The 22,616-nt window shown below is 39.3% G+C and overlaps 2 protein-coding genes and 1 long non-coding RNA gene across 6 annotated transcripts in view; 2 read left to right on the forward strand and 1 right to left on the reverse strand.

The window, feature by feature from the left end:
• The window catches only part of dpysl3 (dihydropyrimidinase like 3), a 42,967-nt gene extending 34,978 nt beyond the window's left edge, over positions 1–7,989 (forward strand). Inside the window, exons 13-14 of one of the 2 annotated variants that reach the window (XM_055017404.1) lie at positions 2,049–2,202; positions 6,129–7,989. In XM_055017404.1, the coding sequence (XP_054873379.1) occupies positions 2,049–2,202; positions 6,129–6,223 (249 nt within the window). In that variant the 3' untranslated portion in view covers positions 6,224–7,989. Of the gene's footprint in view, positions 1–2,048; positions 2,221–6,128 lie in introns of both variants that reach the window. The other variant, XM_055017403.1, reaches the window with a different exon arrangement.
• Positions 7,990–9,262: 1,273 nt separating this feature from the next.
• Positions 9,263–22,616, forward strand: part of LOC111575683 (uncharacterized) — a 96,927-nt gene continuing 83,573 nt past the window's right edge. Inside the window, exons 1-4 of one of the 2 annotated variants that reach the window (XR_002746756.3) lie at positions 9,278–9,991; positions 10,500–10,587; positions 12,093–12,153; positions 13,692–13,828. This is a non-coding gene — a long non-coding RNA (uncharacterized LOC111575683). Of the gene's footprint in view, positions 9,992–10,499; positions 10,588–12,092; positions 12,154–13,691; positions 13,829–22,616 lie in introns of those variants that run through there. The other variant, XR_008603981.1, reaches the window with a different exon arrangement.
• stk32a (serine/threonine kinase 32A) overlaps positions 11,711–22,616 on the reverse strand; it is an 86,165-nt gene continuing 75,259 nt past the window's right edge. For both annotated transcript variants that reach the window (XM_055017406.1, XM_055017405.1), the window contains exons 12-13: positions 16,323–16,387; positions 11,711–14,201 (exon numbers count right to left, since the gene is read on the reverse strand). In XM_055017406.1, coding sequence (XP_054873381.1) covers positions 14,084–14,201; positions 16,323–16,387 — 183 coding nt within the window. In that variant the 3' untranslated portion in view covers positions 11,711–14,083. The remainder of the gene's footprint in view (positions 14,202–16,322; positions 16,388–22,616) is intronic.

Raw genomic sequence — 22,616 nt, forward strand, 5'->3', positions numbered from 1 at the left:
ATAGAAACTTTTCTCCACAGACATGTTGTGCAGAATGTCACCATATTACTAATTATGCTGCTGAATTGCAAACCATCTGCAGTAAAAGTGTTGCTGGAAGAATTTAGAGTGACCTCATAGCACTGAATGTAATGCATAAATAAAAGCAAACATGAGGGGAGAAGGACAGGCAAACTTTTCAGACCTCTGGCCCAATGTCAGCTGGGATAGACTCCAGCCCCCAGTGAGCCTCCACAGGATGAAGTGTGTATAGATGATGGAGAAAGTATCCTTGGTGCTTCAATTACACATAAACACTAGGGAATCCTTATAATGCACTCAAGAACGATTAGACAAAAATAGGAGATTGTGGATTGTGGGAGTTAAGGCCTCCTGGACTGTAAGTGAAGAGATACGAGTTTTGGATGAAACCGAAGTTAGGATGATGGAGGGAAAAAGGATGGAGGCAGTGAAGTGGGATGTGGGGGAGATAGAGCAAGTCTGACATCACCCATTAAGGTTCAACCACAGGGCACTGGCTGCGTTTATCCACTGTAAAGGCCATACAGTGAGGCTGGTCGAGGCTTTGTCATCAAACAGTGAGTTTGGATTACTCGTTCACAGAGACCCACCACATCTAGTAAAAGTATTACTAATGCTATTAAAATTCCAAAATCAGTCACAAATTTACATTTTATAATGTTCTTGAAAACTTTTGAATCCAAAAGCTATTTAGGAATGTTGCTTTCATTACTAGAAAGCCACAATTGTATGTATTCATAATCATCAGAATCTTGGGGGGTTTAGAGAGAATTTACTAGAAAATGACTTGCTGGTTTCTTGACAGCAAAATCCTGACTACAAAACTCTAGGAAGGTCGTCTTTATGCTAAGCTAGGCTAGCCAGCTACTAATGGTAGCCCCATATTTTGCGCAAAAGTGAAAAAATGAATAATATTTTTTTCCAAGTTGTTTTATTTATTTTCTAAATAGATGGTGGAAGTAATAGAAATAATGAAAATAACAATGGAAGGACTTGTGAGAATATAAAGAGGGAAATAACACTGTGAAGTGTGCTGTTCCATTCAAATAACAAAAAATTTGAACCCTAAAAGATTCCAAACTCAAGGTAAATTAGAGGAAATGTGCCCTTGTAGTAATTTACCAAGATCAAAACCCAGAGAGCTACTTCCATCATTAGGAAGCTTTTTTTTTTTTTTTATTTAAAAAAAAAAAAAAAAAAAAGACTCATAGCTTCTCTTAACTATGAATAATTGATTTGATGTATGAGAAATGATCTCATTTAACCATTTGATTGATAACAGCTCATGCTCAAACCGGACCCTGCCTCCTGCTCTCTTGCCATCTTTCTTACAGCCTCCAAAATCTCACTGCCCAACAATTTCTTTATTAGCAGCTGGCTGCTGATGAGAAAGTGGAGCTGCAGAAACAGTGCGCTGTTTATCTTGGTAGCAGTCGATGTTATGCTTTCTTCTCTCACAGATGTCTCTTTTTAACTCTTGACGGAGCTTCCAAGATTCCACTGAGTCACGCCACTGACAGACATACAGACAATGGCTTGTTCACCAGCAGCATGAAGTTTCAGCTTGATTTGAAAGCATATAAATACTGCATTTTGTGCCTTTTTTCTGCTCTGGAAGGGTTTGATTGTGTGTATATGTTTGTGTGTGTGTGTGTGTGTGTGTGTGTGTGTGTGTGTGTGTGTGTGTGTGTGTGTGTGTGTGTGTGTGTGTGTGTGTGTGTGTGTGTGTGTGTGTGTGTGTGTGTGTGTGTGTGTGTGTGTGTGTGTGTGTGTGTGTGTGTGTGTGTGGATGCGTAAATGTGGAACTTGTTCTTGGCAGGAAAAAGGCTCTCTGACAAATGCATTTATAATTCAGATACAAACAGTTGCACAAACAACCATGTAATACAAACCATATGAGAACTTTACATTAAAATATCATGATGTCTTTCTGCTATTACTTGTCATTTCTTAATCTGCCTCTTCTTATGCTTTTTTATGTCCTTTTTCCACCATCTCCCTGTCTGTTGTTTTTGTTTGTCCCATAGCTGGCTGTCCTGAGGGCAGTGCCCAGGGGAATGTACGACGGCCCAGTGTCTGAATTTTCCATGTCCCGTGGTGGTACTCCTTCAGCTTCGGCACGTACCTCCCCCACTAAACAACCTGTCAGAAACCTGCACCAGTCTGGATTTAGTCTAGCAGGTAACCCTGCACCATGCGGTGAGCTCAGCTTCTTACTAGAACAACCACCCCTCCATCGTCCAGTCCTTTCTTTCTGTTGGTCTGCATTATTTACGCTGTGTATACAAAGGAGCATGTGGTTCATCAGTTGATCCAAGTTCTTGTCCTCCTTTTTCTCTCAACTCTTGCTGTTAAGTCAGTTAAACAGTCGAGGGTTTTAGCATGTGTTTGCTTTTCATAAATGACGTATTCACAGCCGTTGGCAAAAACCCCTCAATTCCGTAGTAACCTTATAATCGCTCAGTATCTCGGTTCATACTTTGTGATGTGCGCAATATGGCATGCATTCATCCGCAGTCTATCATACTTACTGTTCAAGAAGTTATTCTGTGTTTCTTTTTTTTTGACAATTTGTGTGTTTATGCATGTTATAAAGTTGACTGCCATAGTTCCTTTGAGTTTTAATTAGTTTAATTTATGTACGCGGTCAGTTAAAGTTGACTTCTTCCCTATTTTCACTTTAGTGTGGTTTGACTTGAAGTTAACATGACCCAAAATTAAAACCATACAAGCCCATACTCCTCTATGATGTAAGCTACAGATGGGCGACAAATTAAAGGAAAAAACAACATAAAGTGTTTTAGGAAGGGTTTAGGCCACCATGTGCTACCAAAATGGCTTCAGTGTGACCTGACATTGATTCTCCAAGTCTCTGCAACTCGACTGGAGGGATGAGCACCATTTTTCTAAAAGATATTCCCTCATTTGGTGTTTCCGTGATGGTGGTGAAGGGTGCTGTCTAAACACATCTGCCCTATTAGACCCCTTAAAATCATTCAGGGACCCCTCGTGCACTATGGATGGTCAACCTGAAAGAGAACACTCCCATCAGGATAAGAATGTTTCACTATAGGGTAAAGGTGAAGTTGGACCAAACACTGACAGCAAAATTAACCTAATGGCACAGGATTTTCCTTTAATTTGTCACCCATGTATTCATACACATAAGAGTTGATAGGACTTTGTGCATTTCTCAGCTATTCATGTTACACTAAGCAAATGCTGATTTGTATTTTATTTTAAATAATATACACTCGCTGCACAGTGGTGTAGTGGTTAGCACTTTCGCCTTGCAGCTAGAAGGTCCCTGGTTCGCGTCCCGGCTTTCCCGGGATCTTTCTGCATGGAGTTTGCATGTTCTCCCTGTGCATGCGTGGGTTTTCTCCGGGTACTCCGGCTTCCTCCCACAGTCCAAAAATATGCTGAGGTTAATTGATTATTCTAAATTGCCCGTAGGTGTGAATGTGAGAGTGATTGTTTGTCTTTGTATGTAGCCCTGTGACAGACTGGCGACCTGTCTAGGGTGTCCCCTGCCTTCACCTGAGTCAGCTGGGATAGACTCCAGCCCCCCCCCGCGACCCTAGTGAGGATTAAGCGGTGTATAGATAATGGATGGATAATATACACTCAGTTGCCACCTCGTGAGGCACATCTGTAAAATCTAATATGATCCAATACGCCTACAAGACTACCTTTACAAAGATAATAATGTGTTTTGTTTCCCCTAAACTTTCCCCTTAACTTTTTCCTCTCAGCGAGATATCAATTCAGTAACTTTTATTATAGTTGTTGGCACTGCTGTTGAATTTAATTGGATTACATCGAGACGTCCTCCCATTGCTGAGCTCATCCCGCAAGTATATTATAAACACATTGCAATATAAAGCCGTCCAGCATAACACCAACAAGCACAACCTCAATAATAAAACTGCATTTGATTTAACACCTCTTAGAATGTTAAAAAAATAGATGTGGCTGAGTGGTTTTACTGGATCGTGTTAGATTATAGGCATTCCTAGTAAAGTGGTCAGGGAGTGTAAATGGAAAATGTGTTTATGCTCTTTCAGTAGTTTGATATTACTAAGTTAAATGATTAATTCTCTTCAGTGATTCATCCCTTAAAAATGCCATCTAATTGAGAGCCTCTGATACAGCGCTTCACACCTCTCAGATAAAACACTTCTGAGGGCTCTTTAGGACACTGTGACCTCTAACTACAGCCTCTTTCATACATTAGGCCACAAAAGGAAATGAAGTTTTCCCCACAGTTGCACTTTAAAAAAAATAAATAAATTAGGCCGGTTATGAGTTTTGGCTCGAGGCCTAGAACGACCTCAGTCCAGGCATCTGGACATGGCCTGTTAAGAAGGCCTATCAAATGCGAGAGATCACAATAGTTTGACATCTGTTCCATCATGCAGAGCTGCTGAGTGGCAGGCTGATTGTGCCCATATGTCAGGTTAGCAGTGGATTAAATCAGATTCAGAGAACAAATGTGAGAAATTGTTTCTGTCAAGCTACCAAACGGTGACTGTTCGTACACGTGGTAAACTCAAAGACCATAGTCAGTGTTTCCACTGTTTTACAGAGCAACCATAGCTAATTCTGTCCATCCTGATAGACTAAATGTGTCCATGTGTAACCTTAAAGCAGTGAGAGCAGCCCTGTGTAACCTGGCCAGCTGTATTCCCATAGTATTAGCAGTCTGTAAATACATGCACTACTTTTAATAGGTGATAACTCATTTTGAAAGAAAAGACTTTCGCTGCAACATGTAACCTGTCTTTACAAGGGTAGCTGATGTGTGATACCTCACTGATGAAAAAAAACCAAAGTGACCTCCCCTGGAAAGAATTTCCAAATTTGAGTACATGAATTTAGAGGGGAGTAAAGGCTGCTCCTGGTTTCCCAGGCCGTATAATAGCCCTATGTTCAAGTATGTGTGTATTCCTGTGTGTGTGCATAATCTACGAATGAGTCCGTCTCTTATCTGTTCTAGTTTTTCCACGGCTACCACCTGCTGAGTTGATTTACTTGTCTGGCAGGAGATGGGAAGGATTGTTTGCTTGTGTCATCGTCTGACATCACTGGACTTTCCATTTATAGATGTAGTGATGATTTGTTGCAGCAGACGCCGTGGCTCATCCTTTTGAAATGCCATTCTTTATGTGTAACTCTGGTATTTTCTGTTAATGTTTCGTACGGCAAAGGATCTGCTGAAATCTGCATTCCCTTGTCACCGCAGCGACACATACCATATGTCAGACATAATAATGTGTCTTGAAAAACCTCTAGTGCCTGGAAAGTAATAATGCTAGTGTATGACAATAATTTGTGTGCTATGAAGGCATAAAAGCTGTTCTGTGTGGCAGAAACAAATACCAGTGCTAGTTTGCAGATTAGAGCTCAGTATAGGCTGTGTATAACCCTGCAGCTCCTCTATAGGACTTACTTAATCTGTCATATGTCAGATTCTGATTTTCTGTAGCAAATGGCCATGTTTTGTCATGGCAAGCAGCGCCATAAACACTTTATCTCCCCTTGTATAACCCTCATCTTAATAAAATACTTCATTTCTGCTGCAGCAGTCTCTCCAACCGTGGTTTATGTATGAATGCGCCAAGTGAAACTCATCTGATATGGTAACAAGGTTTACATTTAACTGTGTAATTGATTCAAATGAATTTAATTAAGTTCATTTAAAGAACTTTATACACACTGCCCTATGATAAATATTTTCCGTGTGATATTTTTGCACAGTTTTGACAGAAATTTGACTTTGAAGAGGTTGTATAATTCAAAATAGACACTAATCCACATAAACACATGGAGCACTCTTCACTTCACCATTAACTGATTACCATAAACATGTGGATCCATGCAGAATTAGAAACTGTATGGAAGTCAATCCCTTTTCTCTATTACTTATCACTGTGTCCCTTTGCAAACGCAAGTAATTTATGGAAATCCGATTAGTTTGTGTTTTAAATCATATTGCACCAACAAGAAACCACTGTCTCTGCCCCCTTCACCACCAGCACATGGTGCCATTTGGGCCCTTTCCATGCAACTCTCTTTATCTTTCTCCCCCTTCTGTCTCCATCCAGGTCCCCCCACCCCAGACGACGTCCCCATCAGGCCTGCTGGCCGGCGTATCGTAGTGCCCCCTGGTGGCCGTTCCAACATCACATCTCTCAGTTAAACGGCAGGAAGACGAAGGGGACACATTCAGAAAAACGACAACAGCCAGAGTGCAGGATGGAGGGGGGGATAGGGGAGGGGAGGGGAGGGGGGAGGAAGAGATGAGTTAAACCACAATTAGTTAAAATTAAAAAATAAAATAAAATAAAAATAAGCAAAACACTGAATCCTCATGCCTTACCTGTCAGAATGCTACTATACTCAGATGAGAATAGCATCCCTTTTTCCTGGGGAAATTGGACCATAGTCGAGTGGTTTGGAATTGCTACTAAAGGATACGATTTCTACCAAAGCACATTACACATGACCAGTCTTAGCCTCACTTTGTCTCTCAGCAGAATACAGTACACCTACAGGGGAAACACGCTCTCTTGGTGCTTTGGCGATGAGAAAATACACTAGTACAACTTCATACCCTCACAAGAAAATTAGAAAAAAAACAACTCAGAGGAAAACGGATACTGCTTTTCTCAGTTTGATGCTATGGTTCTTTCATCCTGTTGGCTTTCAATGTCACCCCCCTTCCTTTTTCAGTAGCCTGCTTTCTCCATAGACAGCGAAACATCCCACTAGATCCCACATTAGCCATGTATTATCATGCAGTACCATTGGTTTAGCTCTAGGTGGCATTGTATATATGGTAGATGTAATGTAGCTTTGTGAATGATGTTGTTGCAGCCTGTTTGGGTTTACTGGACCAAGTTAACAAAAGGTATTTATCATATCTGAGAGCAGGAATGCTGTGGGACGTGGAGCTGCATGGGCCGCATTAGCTGGGGTGACGTGATCCGTGGTCCTTCTGCCCTTCTACTCTGAGGTGTCTGATAAATACCGTCCCCCATGGTATATTGTACTGATTATTGATGTTTAAAAAAAGGAACATAGACACATCTGCTGAAAGATTTTGCGAAGACAAAAGAATAGAAATAAGAAATATTAGAAAGGATTTTACTATTCTTTATCCCCAAAGTTTTTATGTCAGCTTTTATTTCCTGCACTTCAACGTCGCTGTATTAAAAGAACATTGCGAGAAACTGTCCTTTACATTCACTCGTATCTTACTGGCTGCTCCTATAATCCTAAAAATCATCCTGAGAAGGAGAATGTCGGAGAAAAGAAAACCATATGAACGCAGTTAAAACTTGTGGCTCGAGCATAACTTGTAACGGAGAGCTTTGCAACTGAGGGCCACTCCAAAAAAAAATAATAGATGCAATGAAATTATTAAGTAACACAAACCTGCTTTCAGATAACAGCACTTCACCTCTGGCTTTACTTTTTCCATTCCTGACCAGCTTTTAGGACAAGTGGACGACCATCATGCCCTTGTCATCCTAACGCAGCCCTCTAATGCAATGCTCAATGCATTCAACAGCAGCCTGAGTGTAACTGAGCCCAGTTCAGTTCACCTGAATTCTCTGGATCAGATTGTGTTGGGGGGGTACTAGAGCTCTTTTTTAACGTCTCTGCTGTTTCCTGATAAGGCAGAGGATTGTGGTGCATTAAGGGAAGCTTTTATTCTGTTGTAGCCCCATTGTGGGGGAGGGAGGGGAGGAGATGGTGTTTTTTTTATTTGACAGACTGAGGCAGGCACACGTGGTGGTTTGTTGTATTTATGTTAGTTTGACAACCTTTGTTACTGTTTTTATGTTGTTTCTTTTTTCTTTTTTTTTTACTGTTGGATCAAAACCCAGAAATGGCAGGTCAAAAATAAGGTGTGGTGTGGAAGTATGATTTGTTTCCTGAATAAACATGAGTTGCAACTTACTGGCTGAGATCTCGGGTTTGATATTATTTCACTTCAACATGTAGGCACCAGGTTAGACATAAACATACAATAAATCCACATAAAAATAGTACTTGATAAGTGGAGAGGTTTTGGTTGATTTGACTATTACTTGTTTGGTAAAAATGTAATTTTTCATGAACTAATCAACAGTTTGAGCATATATATATACATGAGGTTGTTCCATCTGTTTATTCAGACATGAATACAAGTACAGAAATTCTGCTCCCAACTAGGGCCAACTTTGCAATATTAGGCCTACTAATTTCCCTACGTTAACTAAAACTTAAAGAAACTTCAGCACTTTCATTTCTGCATCATGAGCATCCTACAGCAACAGCTGAACGGTTAATGTGACTCTTGTCTGCCTGCTAAGGGCCAGTGATGATCAGGCAGCTTTGTCAAACACATAGTCAATCAGTTCTCGATCAAAAGTTGGAATCTTCAAAAAGTTCTCAAGAAAAAAATTTCAAGCAGTCTTCAGAATCTGATGTGAATAATGTTTATTCAATACAGAGGCTGTAAGAACAAACATGAGCCAAGTCTTGAGATTTTAACTGACCACACAAAGCGCTACATCATCTTATATACCCATGCAAACTTCTTCTAATCACTCCTCTTCCGTTCTGGAAGGCCACAACCCATCGTCTTAAAACCCAGTTAGGATGTAATTGTATCAAAAGTTAAACCACCTCCTCTTTTTTTATTTCTGCTAGGTTGGCATTATTTCTGCTTAGCTCAGTGTGACCTATGGTTTCAACTCATGAGTGCAGATGAAGAGAGGGCATGAACTTCTGGTCTTATGCTCGTACATGGGCTTAATGGCCTTCCGTTGGGTTGCCGCTTTCCAAAGGATTATTTATTGTATTCATAACTTCAGTTGATACATTAGATCTTCTAATCTTATCATTGTTTGCTCTAAATTTTGATTCACACATCGTATTCGTCTGATTATATCATTTGTTCAATCTTAAAATGCCACAATATTTTATAATAAATAAACTTTTCAACCATTTTAGCTTTTGATGTCTTACAAAAAGCAATGTGTAGTCGTGGTCACATTTTAGATGCTTATTGGCAACTCAACCAAATACAGACTGTTCCCTCTAAACTTATACACACGTTAACTTCAGTTAATGTTCAAATGATCCATCTCACCAAAAACACAAAGATTAGAGAAAATACGAAAGGATAAGTCTTTATTAAGTCCACTTTGAGAAAATTTGCAGTGCTACAGCAGCAAAAAGGTTGTGCAAAATGTACAGGGAACATCACGTCAAAATAAAAATAACAGAAATAGACATAAGTACTGATTCTTCATATTGTGGATATTTAGATGTTACACAGAAGAAGAGAAAACCTGTAGATGTGGAAGAAAAACCCACATTGCACTTATCAATGGTATAGTATAGATTCTTCCATTATTGGAAATTCTGATGAAATTCTTTTGTTAATCATATTGACCCCTTATTTATCAGGCGTGACTGTAGAAAACTGTATACAGTCAGTTCAAAATAGCTTCAATTGCAGCAGCTGCAACAATAAGATGCTGCTTCCACACTGATGCTTCAGTATTATTAAACTAATGATGCTGTACATAATAATAAACCAGTCAGAGGAACTAAATCAGTATATTTACTTGGATACTTTAACTATATTTTGCCGCTTATACCTATATATCTTCAATAAAGCAGTATTTTCACATTGATAATTTTCTCTCAATTAAGATAAACCCGTAAGTAGCTGATTGGTTAAGGTTCAGGAAGCACGTAGGGACAAGCCAATCAGAGGCAGAGTAGGGTGAGTCATGTGACCACAGACGCACCGCCAGTGACAGAGTACGTTCGCCACTACGTCATACGTCCATCTCTCGCCCGCAGTCTTTAATTTCAGCTGTCAGTGAGGAAAAACCGAAAAAAAGCGACAAAAACACGGAAAGATTTACCTTCAACACACACCTGAGATATAAATGACGGAGGACAGGTAAGGAGAAGTACAGAAGGAGAGAAATACTTAAGCTGAACCTCCTGCTGACTGAAAAAGACGGCTATTCAGAAGGTTGATGTTTTGGCATTTAGCTGATTATATCCACCTCTAGTGAACTTAATTTCACCAGTCCATGTATAGGGGTTTTTAGTGTAATGTGGTCTAATGTGACAAAATCTTACGATTGGCACCTTCTGCACAATTTGTAATTCACAACTGCAACATTTCAGCTAATAATGATGAAATATTTCTTATTTGTTCAAGCTGTAGGCCTATATTAGTTGGTTTCAGCTTTGACTGCAGCCACAGGTCAGTTATATATTTATATTTATACTATATTCTTTAACTTATCAAACGACTACATGATTTGCTATGCTTTCCACTGCTATTGTGAAACTGTTGACGTTTACTGTAGGCTCCTAATTGTCTGTTTAACCCTTTAAGTGTTCAACAGTAGGTTTGCATAAATGCGTGGACATTTAGGTGTTTTTTGTTAATATTGCAGAGAGGAATGGACTGTGAGATGAAAATGTGAAGTCATGCACACAACAGGACAGTTTGGGAGAACTTCAAAAGTCAAGCAGTGGAGAAAGGTGAGTCATATTTCTTATCTCTCAGGGCTATTTCTCCATCACAACTTTGGTCATGATTGCCTCAGTAGTGCATTGTGTCTATGAACTTTATGTTAATTTGGCATACTGGTGTGAAGGAAATAGACAGTGAAAATAGCAGAATTCAGTATTTTGTGTGGATAAATGTGCTCGAATCTGTCCAACCAGTTCCATTATATGATTTAATGTGGGTTTGCACTCTCAAACTAACTAGTAGCTCCACCAAAGACTGCAAAGTCGCGCATAGATTGCAAAATGCTGAGTAAATGTCTCCCTGCAATCATGTCAGAAGGCAGAGATGGCGATCATAAAGTGCAGACTATGTATGGACAAACAGATAAGTCAGCAATCTCAGTCCAAACAGGACTGTGTAGTGGTTGTACCTTAATGTTGTTGGTTACAAAATGAGAAAGCGTGCACATTAATTGTTTTTATCCCCCCTTTTCCTTTCATAAATAAGATCTTAAATCTTTGTGAGTGTAACTGCGACGGATTACAGCAAATATTTTCTACATTTATTTGATATATTGAGCTTTACTGCTTATCAGTGGTGATGTCAGGCAGATCGGGGGAGCGTTTATCAACTGAAAATCTCTCCCCCAGATCAGCCAATAATGTGGAAAAGCGCTGCCTCAGCTCGGTCTGCTGTGGAGGAGAGAAGGCTCTTTGCCTTCTAGATGACCTCGAGGAGTCGTGGTCTCAACTTTGTAAAGAGTAAAAGTGTTTGTTGGGTTAGAAAGAGGGAATAGAAAAAACATGCAATGAAGTCTGTGTCGGAGAAGTGTTGAAAAAGCACGAAAGAAGAGAGTGTTTTAACACTTTGCTGACTTAGACCTGGTTCATGTCACGAAAACAGCATGATCTCAAATGCTTTTTGTTTCTTGCCCGCTTTGATGGTGTTGCATTTTTGCATTTCAATCATAAGTATTCATACAGAGACTTTACAGTCCTTAGTCTTTCGTTGTAGCACTAACTAGTCAACACTAGGGGGCAGCAGTATATTTAAGGTAGAAGACAGCCAACTGCATGTCCAAGTTTGACCAATTTTGTGGTAAAACGTGGTAATTCATAAATCAAGTGAAATAAAACACAAGGCATAGTCAGGTTGGTTCAGAAAAAGAAAGTTATTATTTAAGGCACACCTTAATAGTTTGCAACGTCATCACATTTGATTACAATAAACACACAGTGACAACTGAAGGACAACAAAACCTTAATAGGGTGAGAATCACAGGTGTTAAACAAGTGTGTTCCCAGACTAACTTTTTGTTGGATAAACTGTACTACCTGGTTCAAATACTATTTGTGAGTGATTTTCTTTTTAACTTTGGCCATAACAGAGGATTACCAATCAGTAACTTGATGCAATAAACCCAGCCTCTTATTTATACAAACAAGTTAACAAAAACCATTAACAAATATTATTTACTCCAGGTATTCCTAGCATTAGTCCATCCATTTAACTATCCCACTATATCTTACAACAGGAAACCACCTTTGGATCTGTAAAATTACATCAACGACAACAACAGCAACAACAACACAAAGGTAAGTCAAAACGTTGTACCAATGTTCATTAGAAAAGTGCCAACAGTAGTGAATTTAGAGTGAAATATGTTTTAAATGTAACTATGAGAGATCATAGGCTTGAAAGGATTGAGTCATATTACAGCTAGGTAAGATCAAGGTCAATAGAAATCACACTTTACTGAGTGACGATGGAACAAAAACCTCAGGTTTTTACTACATACACTTAAGGGAAGCAGCTGTGTGCCATATCTATGGTGTAAGGCATCCCTCTGTCAACTTCAGAGGCAGGTGTGGTTTCTTGGATGTGGTTTTGAACAAGTTTATAGCTAATCTCATAGTACGAATAAGGGTTTTTGTCTTGTATTTGTTTTGTCTGTTGCAGAATTTCAGTTTCCTAAACACCAACTGCACAAAATGCTGTAGCAGAGACATATTGCAAATTGTATTCTTCTGCTATGGGAGCAATTAATAGCAAATACGACTTCACAGACTTATCTGGTGGCACATATGTAATTGGTTTTATCCAGCACAAAAGAGGAAGGACATTAAAAAAAATTAAAAATCGGACGAAAACAAACTTCAGTGCGGACACTAACAGAAAAATTAATCTTATCTAGGAGTCGGCTTAATCCTCGTCTATAAAACCATCTCTAAGGGAACAAGTATTCACTCACAGCTTTAGATATTTTTTTTGTCTCTCTGTGCATAAATGCTACACTTTATGAAGAAGCATGTGCAAAGCAAGGTTCAGTGCAGAACATATAACATCTACCATCTACCTTTTCTATGTTTTCGTAGCTAGAAACCTCTATTTGAAAACCCAGTTGGTCATTTGCAGATCGAGGCAAACTTTAGTCCAAAATGTCTGTTTTTTTTCCCTAAAGGAGTTTGTCAAAAACTTTCATCAGAATGCCCACATACTTAGTGTAACTAAACAGCTCCAAGGTCACCAATGGGCCTTGAAGCTTAGGCTTGAAAGCCAATGTTTGGTAGCTGCATTTTAAACCCTTGTTGTGATACTCGGCTTAAGAAAACTTGCAGCAGGTTTTGCCTACATCTGCTACTGATGAAACTGGGACATCACACCAAATGCTGCAAATCTACCGTCTTTATTAGCTTAAGTAGCAAAGCTAAGCATCACTACAACCATGGATCTGCTGCTATGATAAAATGAGCCGTTCATGCTCAAGCCTACGGTATGGCTCTATAAATTCTACCTCGGAGGAATCCATTGTTGCTGTCTTGAAAACAAAGGCCTTGTTTTTATGGTATTAAGCTCTCCGTTTGAATGTTTTGTACTCTTAGTGTCATGCTCATGTCCAGGTCACATGGAACAAAGCCGTCCACCCAAACGTTCTTCAATATATGTTGCCAGCCAAAGTCCTTGTGCCAGTTTTTGCTAAGTCACTTTCCATGTTGCACTGCTGAACCATGTTAATTTAAATAACCATAATTAACCAGAGTGTCCTGCCCTTGCAGCAGCAGCAGCAGCAGTGTATAGCTTTTGACCATGGTTGACCAGCTGAGCAGGTGTGGCATTGTCTTTGTTTTGGCAGGGAAGTGATTACCTTTTCGCTTCAGCAGGCTGCCCAGAGTCGAAGCAGAGCAGACATGAGAGCACCAGAGTGATGTAAGGAGGCATGACATGAGTGACGCTCTGCTGAGAGCCATTCTTCGTCGTGACAGGGAAGCAAAAAAGCGTAGCTCTGGCAGGGCTGCTGCTCCAGGAGTCTATTCTTTACTCCTGCAGCGCTGGAGTTCTTGATATTGTGGTTTGTTTTTTTGTGAGTAAACGGTGATGCACAAGTGCACACAGTGCTGCATTAGTGTTTGTATAGATGTAGTGGTGCCCGTGCTAGTAGAGCAGGAGGTGTGTGAGTATAAATTGCTGATAAATAAGCTGTGGGCAAGTGGTGGAGGATTAAGTCGGGATGTTGGGTAATGAGAGCTATCCTGATAAGTAGGCAGCTGGCTCAACATTGTTGTTCTGTCCATCTTCTATCGCTTTGTTCTTCTCACTCGTGGACAGCTCAGAGGACTCAGAGTCCACCACTGCTGTTCTTGACCTGTTGAGTAAATAACATTTATTATTAACAGCTAAATAAGAAATAAAATACTCGTGGAATTAAACGAATTTTCAAATTGTATACATTTTTGTCTTGTTTATTCATTGTCATTCCCCTTGTGTGTGTATTTAGCCTCTAGCCATGTGATTGCCAACATTAAAATAATAATTGGTGTCATTTTTAATTCCACCAACTTTTTTTCATTTAACAATCCCATTATGGCCAAATTTAGCAGCTCATTTCACTGACATTTTCTAATTTATTTAAACTGCAGCTTCAATTAGGCAAATGTAACAGCTGATGTCACCAATATTTTAGGATCTATTTTAAGTTCTGCCCAGTGATGCTGAAAATAAGCTATCATTTTAGTTTATTTTTCATTTTACACTAACATTGGTCCTGTCAGAACCACAGATAGCAGTTTTATTAGCATTTTATCATTTTACCTTGACCTTTGACCTGTTGTGATGTTTGTCCTGTTTGTATATTGTTAAGCCATACTTCATAGTGACAAATAGAACATCATGTGTGTCAGCCCTACCTTAAATCCCAGAAAATTAAAAATGACTTTTAGAAAAAAATGTTTTGTTTTAAAACTGAGACAAATGCTATTTTACATTATTGAATTTTAATAACTTGTTTGTTTTCAATTTGTTTTGTACCAATTTGTTTGTTTGGCTCGCCGTCTTTTGTTCCTCTGTTATTCCAAAGACAGTCTGTTCTTTGCATGTTGATCACCTCTTTTCACTGTGAATAATTTCATCTCATATTAACCCTGTGAACCCCAGAACCTGCCAAACGGTTTGAAAGGCTTGCTATCTTTTTTTTTTTTTTTAAATAACCAGAATTACACTATTTATGAATGCCAGAAACTGTAGAAACAGGAAGAATTGTCAGATTTTCAACTTTCTGCCAATCATTGAACTAATGCTGTGTGACTTCTGGAAAATAAACCAAACCTATGATTAAAATCCTGATATTTCACCAATATACCATTTGAATATTTGCCAAGAGTAAATAGTTTGCACCAACTAGATTTTATAAACAACAAGCAAACAGAAAAACTTCTGCGCTCCTTGGCATAACCAAGAAGCCAAAAGTGACTATTAAGCTGAACTGGACTGAACTGCAGGCTGTGCTTACGTAGAGGAAATAGGTGATTAATGTAGAAACGAGTTAAGAATTTAAGGTAAAATATCCATTGTATGTAGTCACCATGTTTTTCCAGTATTGGTCATACCTGTGGGCACTTTGGAAAATGTTGTACATGTTGATTCTTGTTTTTTTCCCCTCAATATTTGTAAAAGATTAAAATAAAAATAAAAAATACATATATTAAACATGTTGATCAGCTATGCTAAGTAATTTTGAATGTATATAGCCCCTCTCAAGCTGATCTATATAAAAAACAAATCCTCTTACTCATGTCTTTCAGCTGAAGGACATCCTGTCTCCAGCTATTTTCCTCATCCTAATTTTCCACAGACTTCAGTATTATTTGGAAGCCGTTTTGTTTGCTATAACTAGGGAAGATTTGGACCGATGAATGACTTAGATTACAAAAAGCAACTAAACATCTTCTGTAATGTTATAATTCTCTGCTGTTATTGTCTTGGCTCTCCCTTGCATGCGTAAACATTGCACCTGTTTTAACATTTACTTAGGCAAATTGATTCAAATGAATGGTGAATTAATCCTTTACTTGTCTTTAATTTATGCAGGTGTCTGTTTACTTCTAGAAACATCTATTTCTCACACAGTATGTAGCCAACATGAGGGGGACACTCTCTCTGCCTGTCACCATGTTTCTGCCTTAATCACACACCCACATGCAGCGTATGGGCCAGATCTTCTGCCTCAAATAGGTACTTTGCTGTCCTTTCACACCATCCTACATGCTTACACCAGCCAGCACGGAAAACTGTTTTTTTCTTTAAAACTATGCGTGGTTATGGTCTACAAACTGCAGAATACTTTATCAACTGCATATCCGATCCACCAATCGGAGTATTCATTAAAGATTGTAAGAGAGCATTAACTATTTAAATTCTACCTATCTTGAAAACAAATCATTATGTTTTAAAATGTACAAGTGTAGGACAGGTAGTAGAGGTTACTTACTTTTCTCTGTTGAAGACAATGAAGTCTCTCTGGACGTTATCCAAACGCTGCTGCAACTGGCCATTCTGGGGGAGAAAAAAAACAAACACAAAGCAAAACTCAACAATCATTGATTGTTTTACTCAGTTTCCGATCACATTACATTAAATGCACAGAAGATTGTTTTGGGTCAATATATAATTGCGGGACTTTTTGTAACATAGTTGACAGGTATCATAGTTGACATTTTTGCTGTTTTCAAGCCTAAAATCCATGTGATCGCCTATAACCAAATGCCACATGGCATTTTCACAGAAAGATTCTTCTAAAATATTATATATACAACTGAGTAAAATTGAAATTGAAATTTGTTAATAAAGATATTGTAGTAAACCTGTTGAGATGTGATAATTCCACACTTGACTCACACACTACTTTATATTAACTCAGAAAGCCTTGGAGTCTGGCCAGTCTTTTCTTCAGGAGGAAATGACATCATGTGGAGCAGGTCATGTGATCTGGAATTAACACACTTCCTCGAGAGGTGTTTTTGTAATGGGGAACTTAGTTGAATGTGATTTCTCTGACACAGATACAATTTGTTCTTTTCCATATAAAATTTGATATATTGCCAAAAAAGGAATAACTGTCATGATTATCTCAACTTAATAAAAAGAACACAATCTAAGCAATTTTTGAATAAGCTGATTTTATTATTGTTTAGCTAAATAGAAGGCGGTTGTTACTAAATTCGGGCGGGTATTTAGTTGACATTTTAGTGATATTCAGTCATTCTTTTTTATTAATAAATGTAAAGACATGATCATAATGAACATAAAAAAACATTTTTTTAACTTTTAATAAAAATGTATGCAAGATATATCCCATGGACTTCAAAAGTCCCTCAATTATATATTGACCCTTTTGCTGATCGGTTAGAGACTATTCCAGCTTCGTAGTACCTGCTGGCAAACAGGACCTCACATATAGTGTAGTGCAAAATATTCACTGTATAAACTACACTCCTCCTGTTAGTTTATTCTCCTTTAATAAGATGCAGGTTGAAGGAATTGACCTAACTTTAGAGGACACTTGTGCTCTGACGTCTCCACCTGCTTTATACATATTTGGCCCACTTAATCATGTGTCATGCCAGGCTGTCCTCACGCCGCTGTAGTACCAATACAAGTAGACAGGTACTTTCTCACTCTCCGGAGGAGGCAATGAGGAGGCCGATCATAGAGATACATCATTATTTTGACACTATGTGTGTGTGTGTGTATGTGTGTGTGTGACAAAGGCAAACTAGCAGAAACACAAGAACACGAAAGAAAGAAGAAAAAATGCTTGTTTTGCAACGTAAATGTAATTCCTTATCCAATATTAACCCTTAACAAATGGTTAAACTCAAAACTGGCCCCTTGGGAACTTGGTAGGTTTTCCTAAACGTCTTAATTATCAGGGCATCTAAGGGCAAGCAGCCCTCATCCTCAATAAAAAGATCAAACATGAGGTCCCACGGGTACAAATGAACATGTGCAGCTTCCCCTCAAAGCTCAGTCAAATTGGCCCTCAAAACTCCGAAACAGCTGACTTCCTGCCAGAGCTGTCAGTCACACAGCCCAGCAGAGAGGTTCTGTACAGGTGCTGCCACAGCAGGACAGCAGCCACTGGCATCCAAAAGCCATCAACTAATTTAGGGCAGGAAGACAGAGAGGAGAGGGGAGAAGTGAAGCTAGAGGAAAGGGAGCAGAAGGAGGTGCGAGTGGATTCTTGTCATGGTTTTGCAAGCAGGAATGAAAGGAAATATGAAGCAGGTTGACGATGAGCATCCATCGGTGATTGCTCGTGAGATTCTGGTGGGGGGAGACTATTGCTGTAGGATCACAAAAGGAAACGGTACATTGACATGAGCACAGAAAGAACATAGAAGTACATAACATATAGACGGAGACTGAGAACAGCTTCTTTTTGAGTGACGCAGACTACAGAAAGGACAAAGAAACAAACAGGCAAACACAGACGGAGGAGGAATACAGTGTCGCACATCGTTTGTCAAACATGAGTTATGGATGTGATACATAAAAGACATGATGGACGACATATTGTCCTGATGCTGTCATATTGACGTATCACGTGTTGGATCCAAACACAGAACCTGACAATACAAACACCAGCTTTGTGAAACTTTCCCCTCATACTACATATAGCACTGTACCAGTTCATTTACAAAACATGTTTTTTTTTCTTGTCATTCTTTTTAATCTAGTCTCAAATAACCACCATGTTTTGTTATTTGCCACAGTGGCATTAGTCATTAGTTGCAGCAATGCAGCTTCTCTTTGGTGCAGTCAGTGGACAAGGGAAGCCCATCACATGCATTAAACAAACCGTTGTACCAAAATTTATCATTACCTTGGTCTCAGTGTTGCCATATGCCCCCTATATTATCTATATTTCATGGCTCAGGAGTATCCATTATCTTCATGAGAAGGCTGAGAACATAATGTTTGAAGGACAAATGCTACACTAACTTGTATTGTCCAGTTTGATCCTTGGTCAGACCTCTGAACACAAACCTGGTGCCTTTTCAGCTGAAATATTCACTCTGCATGTCTCTTATTTATTATTCTTCGTTATACTTGAATAAAATACAAACGACAAATACTCGAGCACCCTGATTGCTTTCATTATGGCTCAACCAGATTTCCACAGCACCACACATGCCTTACTAAAATGCTTTTCAAAGCCTGTTCAAACAATTCATCCAACTCTTGTTTGCATTTCACCCAGAATCCAAAAAGTTTTTGCATCTCCTTGCCTGCTCTGTCTGGATCAGGAACAGTCAGATGGAGATTGTTCATTCCTTCCTTTAGGACTGTAGAAGTCATTAGATGTACAGATGGACTGCAACAGAGAAAGACGGTTGGAAAACAAGCTGCCAAGCTGACCCTCTGGCCTTGCAGAGAGCCCAGTAACAATGTTTTCGCCGAAGACAATTCACAACTTGTGTCTCTCTCTGTCTCTTCCTCACTCTCCCTTCCTCACTCTCTTTATTTGATGCTTTTAAAAAGACAGTTCAGAAGCTAATTGCTCCAAATGCTAGATTAAACTTTCCATTTAATGAGACAAACCAACAGGGAGTGCTCTGCTGGACGAGAGCCCAACAGGGACATTTCTCAAGGTCCACAGTGTTTGTGTCTGGAGCTGAGGCCGACTCGTGTTGTCGCTGGTAAAATGTGCAGTATATATATATATATATATATATATATATATATAACCAAGTACATAACATGTGCCATGGATTTCAGAAGAGCACTACACTCTATGCTGTTACTAGTACATGAAATAGTGGTGAAGAGTAAAAAATGGATGCTCAAACTATAACTTGAGCAGTGCAGATGTATTTTATGTCAGCATTTCAGCTAAACCAGCCACTATTGAGTATAAAAATCTATGTAGAACAAGGTGTACTTTTGAAGCTACATCTGTTTTACTGTTTCTGATGATAGGCCGACATTTACACCTAAACGGAAGACAAGTTCTGACTCTGCACTTTTAATCAGTGGCAAATGTGGTGTTGTATCCCCAGACACACATTCAGCTCCTTCTCTCATCCAATGGCCCATCCGTTTACCTGACTCTAATACTAATGAAGTGATTTTTCATTATTTCTATGCAGCCTCTGTTTGCTTAGCAGTAAGGATGCATTCATTTTCATAAACCATTTTTTTCACTTACAAAAAAGACAAAATTTCATTCAAACTCACATTTTGCCTTTTTGTTATTTTGCACTACTAAAGCAACAAGAAGCAACATAGAGTTTGTACTGATTTCAGTCTAGCAACCATAAAGCCACAACCTGTCACACATGTAAAACACCATAACAACAACACAGTGTGCCAACAACTTGAGGTAAGCGAAGGTTATCTGAACCTTACAGTATTGGACTGAAAATTCTCTGTACCAAGACATGGATATCCCAACAGTGCCTTCATTATATTGGCACCTGGAAAAAACAGCACAGCATCATAAAGAGAAGAACCTGCAGAACAATATTGTTATCCTTCATGTAGCTGCTGTGTCTGAGGTACTTGACATAACATTCCAGCGCAACTGAAACCCAGCAACACTTTTCTGGCTGTGGTCCGACTCTCCCATCATCAATATAAGATCTTGGTGAAAAATGAATGCATCTCAGGACAGAAATAAATTCTGTGACATTGCAGAAGCCTATCGAAACGATGTCACAGCAAATGAGTGCCGTACTCAAAGCTAAAGGCAGTCCAACAAAATTTTAGAGTTTACGACTATTTTTGGGCCAGGCAGTATATTAGGGAGAATAAACACTTGCTCCACAATCACATGGCATAACACATGAAATCCAGCTCCACAGGACAAAATCCAGCAGCTCATATGCATTTGAAGGCTGAGGACACTCATTTGTAGACCCCACTTGTCAAGAACTTATAATGCAGCCTTGAGATCTCTTTCCAGAAACATTGACCACCTTGAGTCATCTCAGACCTGGACGTTTCACACATAGAGAAATGGAAATCATGGGTCATCAATTGGCCATCAGCTATGTTATTTGGTGATGATGATATTTGCTGCATATAACAGAGGAAGCTTCTTGGATAGGAGATAAAACATCTTCAGAAACCAAAAACCCCATCAGCGTGTCAAAATAGGTTACTAAACACAGCTAAAGCTAATCAGGAATAATTATAATAGTTACACAGTGTGCTCTATTGTTGTACTCATAACTGGACAGGAATTCATTTCTAGACCATTTTTCTAAATCAAGTATTTGTGTTAACCCTAATTAGTATTCTAGAATTTAGATTAAAACTTGAATTGGCACTATGCAGTGGTATTCCCATTTCATCACTGGAGCGGAGGCATAAAAAGCATAAATGGTGCGTTTCAGAATCTCAGTTTTCTACATGGTCGACCCTCTCTCTGATAAAATTATTATGGTAGCATCATTAGGATGGCTATATTGCACCATCAAGACATACACACATGCACACATAAAACCCTTTTGTATTTTGTCTCCCTGCTCTGTTAGTTTGAATGGAACCCTTAGTACACTAATTATTTTGAGACAGGTTTCCAGTCTGTCTCACCAACACATTAAATAATAAACCTGAATGACACCTCTGATTAGGAGAGACATGCCTGTGCGTCTCAGTGTGTGTGATGGGAGCGTGCCCATTTATTTTTGTTCTCGCGGCACGAGTCCAATTTTCTGCTGTATATTATCAGTGATTTAATTGAGCTAATTCCATGCTACATTATGAGCGTAGCAGTGACGGGGAGGGAGAAGCAGACAGACAAAGCGGCAGCAGCAGCAAGAAAAATGGATGAGGATGGGGACATTTGCTGAAAGAGGAGGGGAAGGGGAGCGAGAGCGACATGTAACCAGTGTAGTAGAGGGAGTCTGAGGATGAAGGAGGAGAGCGAAGGTTGGAAAGGAGAAGAGGAATATGCAAAAAGAATAGCGAGCGAGCCTCAGGGTAATGAGTAAGAAGCAGGCTGGGGCTGGCATTAGGGCAGCTTTCTTCATTCAATATTGATCTGCTATGCTTCAGCAAAGCCGTACAGACATCTCCCTCTCTGTCCTCTCCTAACATCAGGCACTCGCTTTCTGTCTTTCTTTGTCTCTCTCTTACATGCATCCATCACAAGTGGCCCCACAGGCATTAGGTAAATGGATAGGGCAAAGCGTTGCATAAACACACCGATATTTATAGACAGTAAAGTGAGTGTTCAGACAGACGCACAGACCAGCACACACTGCAAAATATGATGCCAGAAAGAGTGTTTGGCCACATGTTGACCAAGGTCCCAACAAGGACAGTTTCACACGAGGCTTATCGCAGAATATAGTATTTTAGAATGAGATGGAGAAGACTTAAAGAGAGGTTTTACTTTGGATTCGAACACGCACTATATTCTGAAACACTTCACTGATCTGCTTTAAAACACCCACACAGAAAGCAGGTACAAATTTGTTTCTGTCAATGCAAGGTACTCACAGTCATTTATTGTTTTAAAATAAATTCAAAGTAGCTGTCTTACATTTCATATTGCTTAAATTATACTACAGTGACTCAAGAGTCTGTTTACATGACTCAGAGTTAGTTCCCCCTTTCTCTGTTGCTTCATCTGTCTCCATAAATATAACAAATGTTTCCCCGGAAGCCCACTATCATTATTTCATTAGAATAGGTGCCTTTCTGTTTGTCTGAACGGGCCAAGGGATGACGAATGTTGTCTAGAGCTGCACGGTGAGATATTACTGATATACAC

This window comes from Amphiprion ocellaris, chromosome 14, assembly GCF_022539595.1.
Source record: "Amphiprion ocellaris isolate individual 3 ecotype Okinawa chromosome 14, ASM2253959v1, whole genome shotgun sequence".
In the NCBI taxonomy this organism is placed as follows: domain Eukaryota; kingdom Metazoa; phylum Chordata; class Actinopteri; family Pomacentridae; genus Amphiprion; species Amphiprion ocellaris.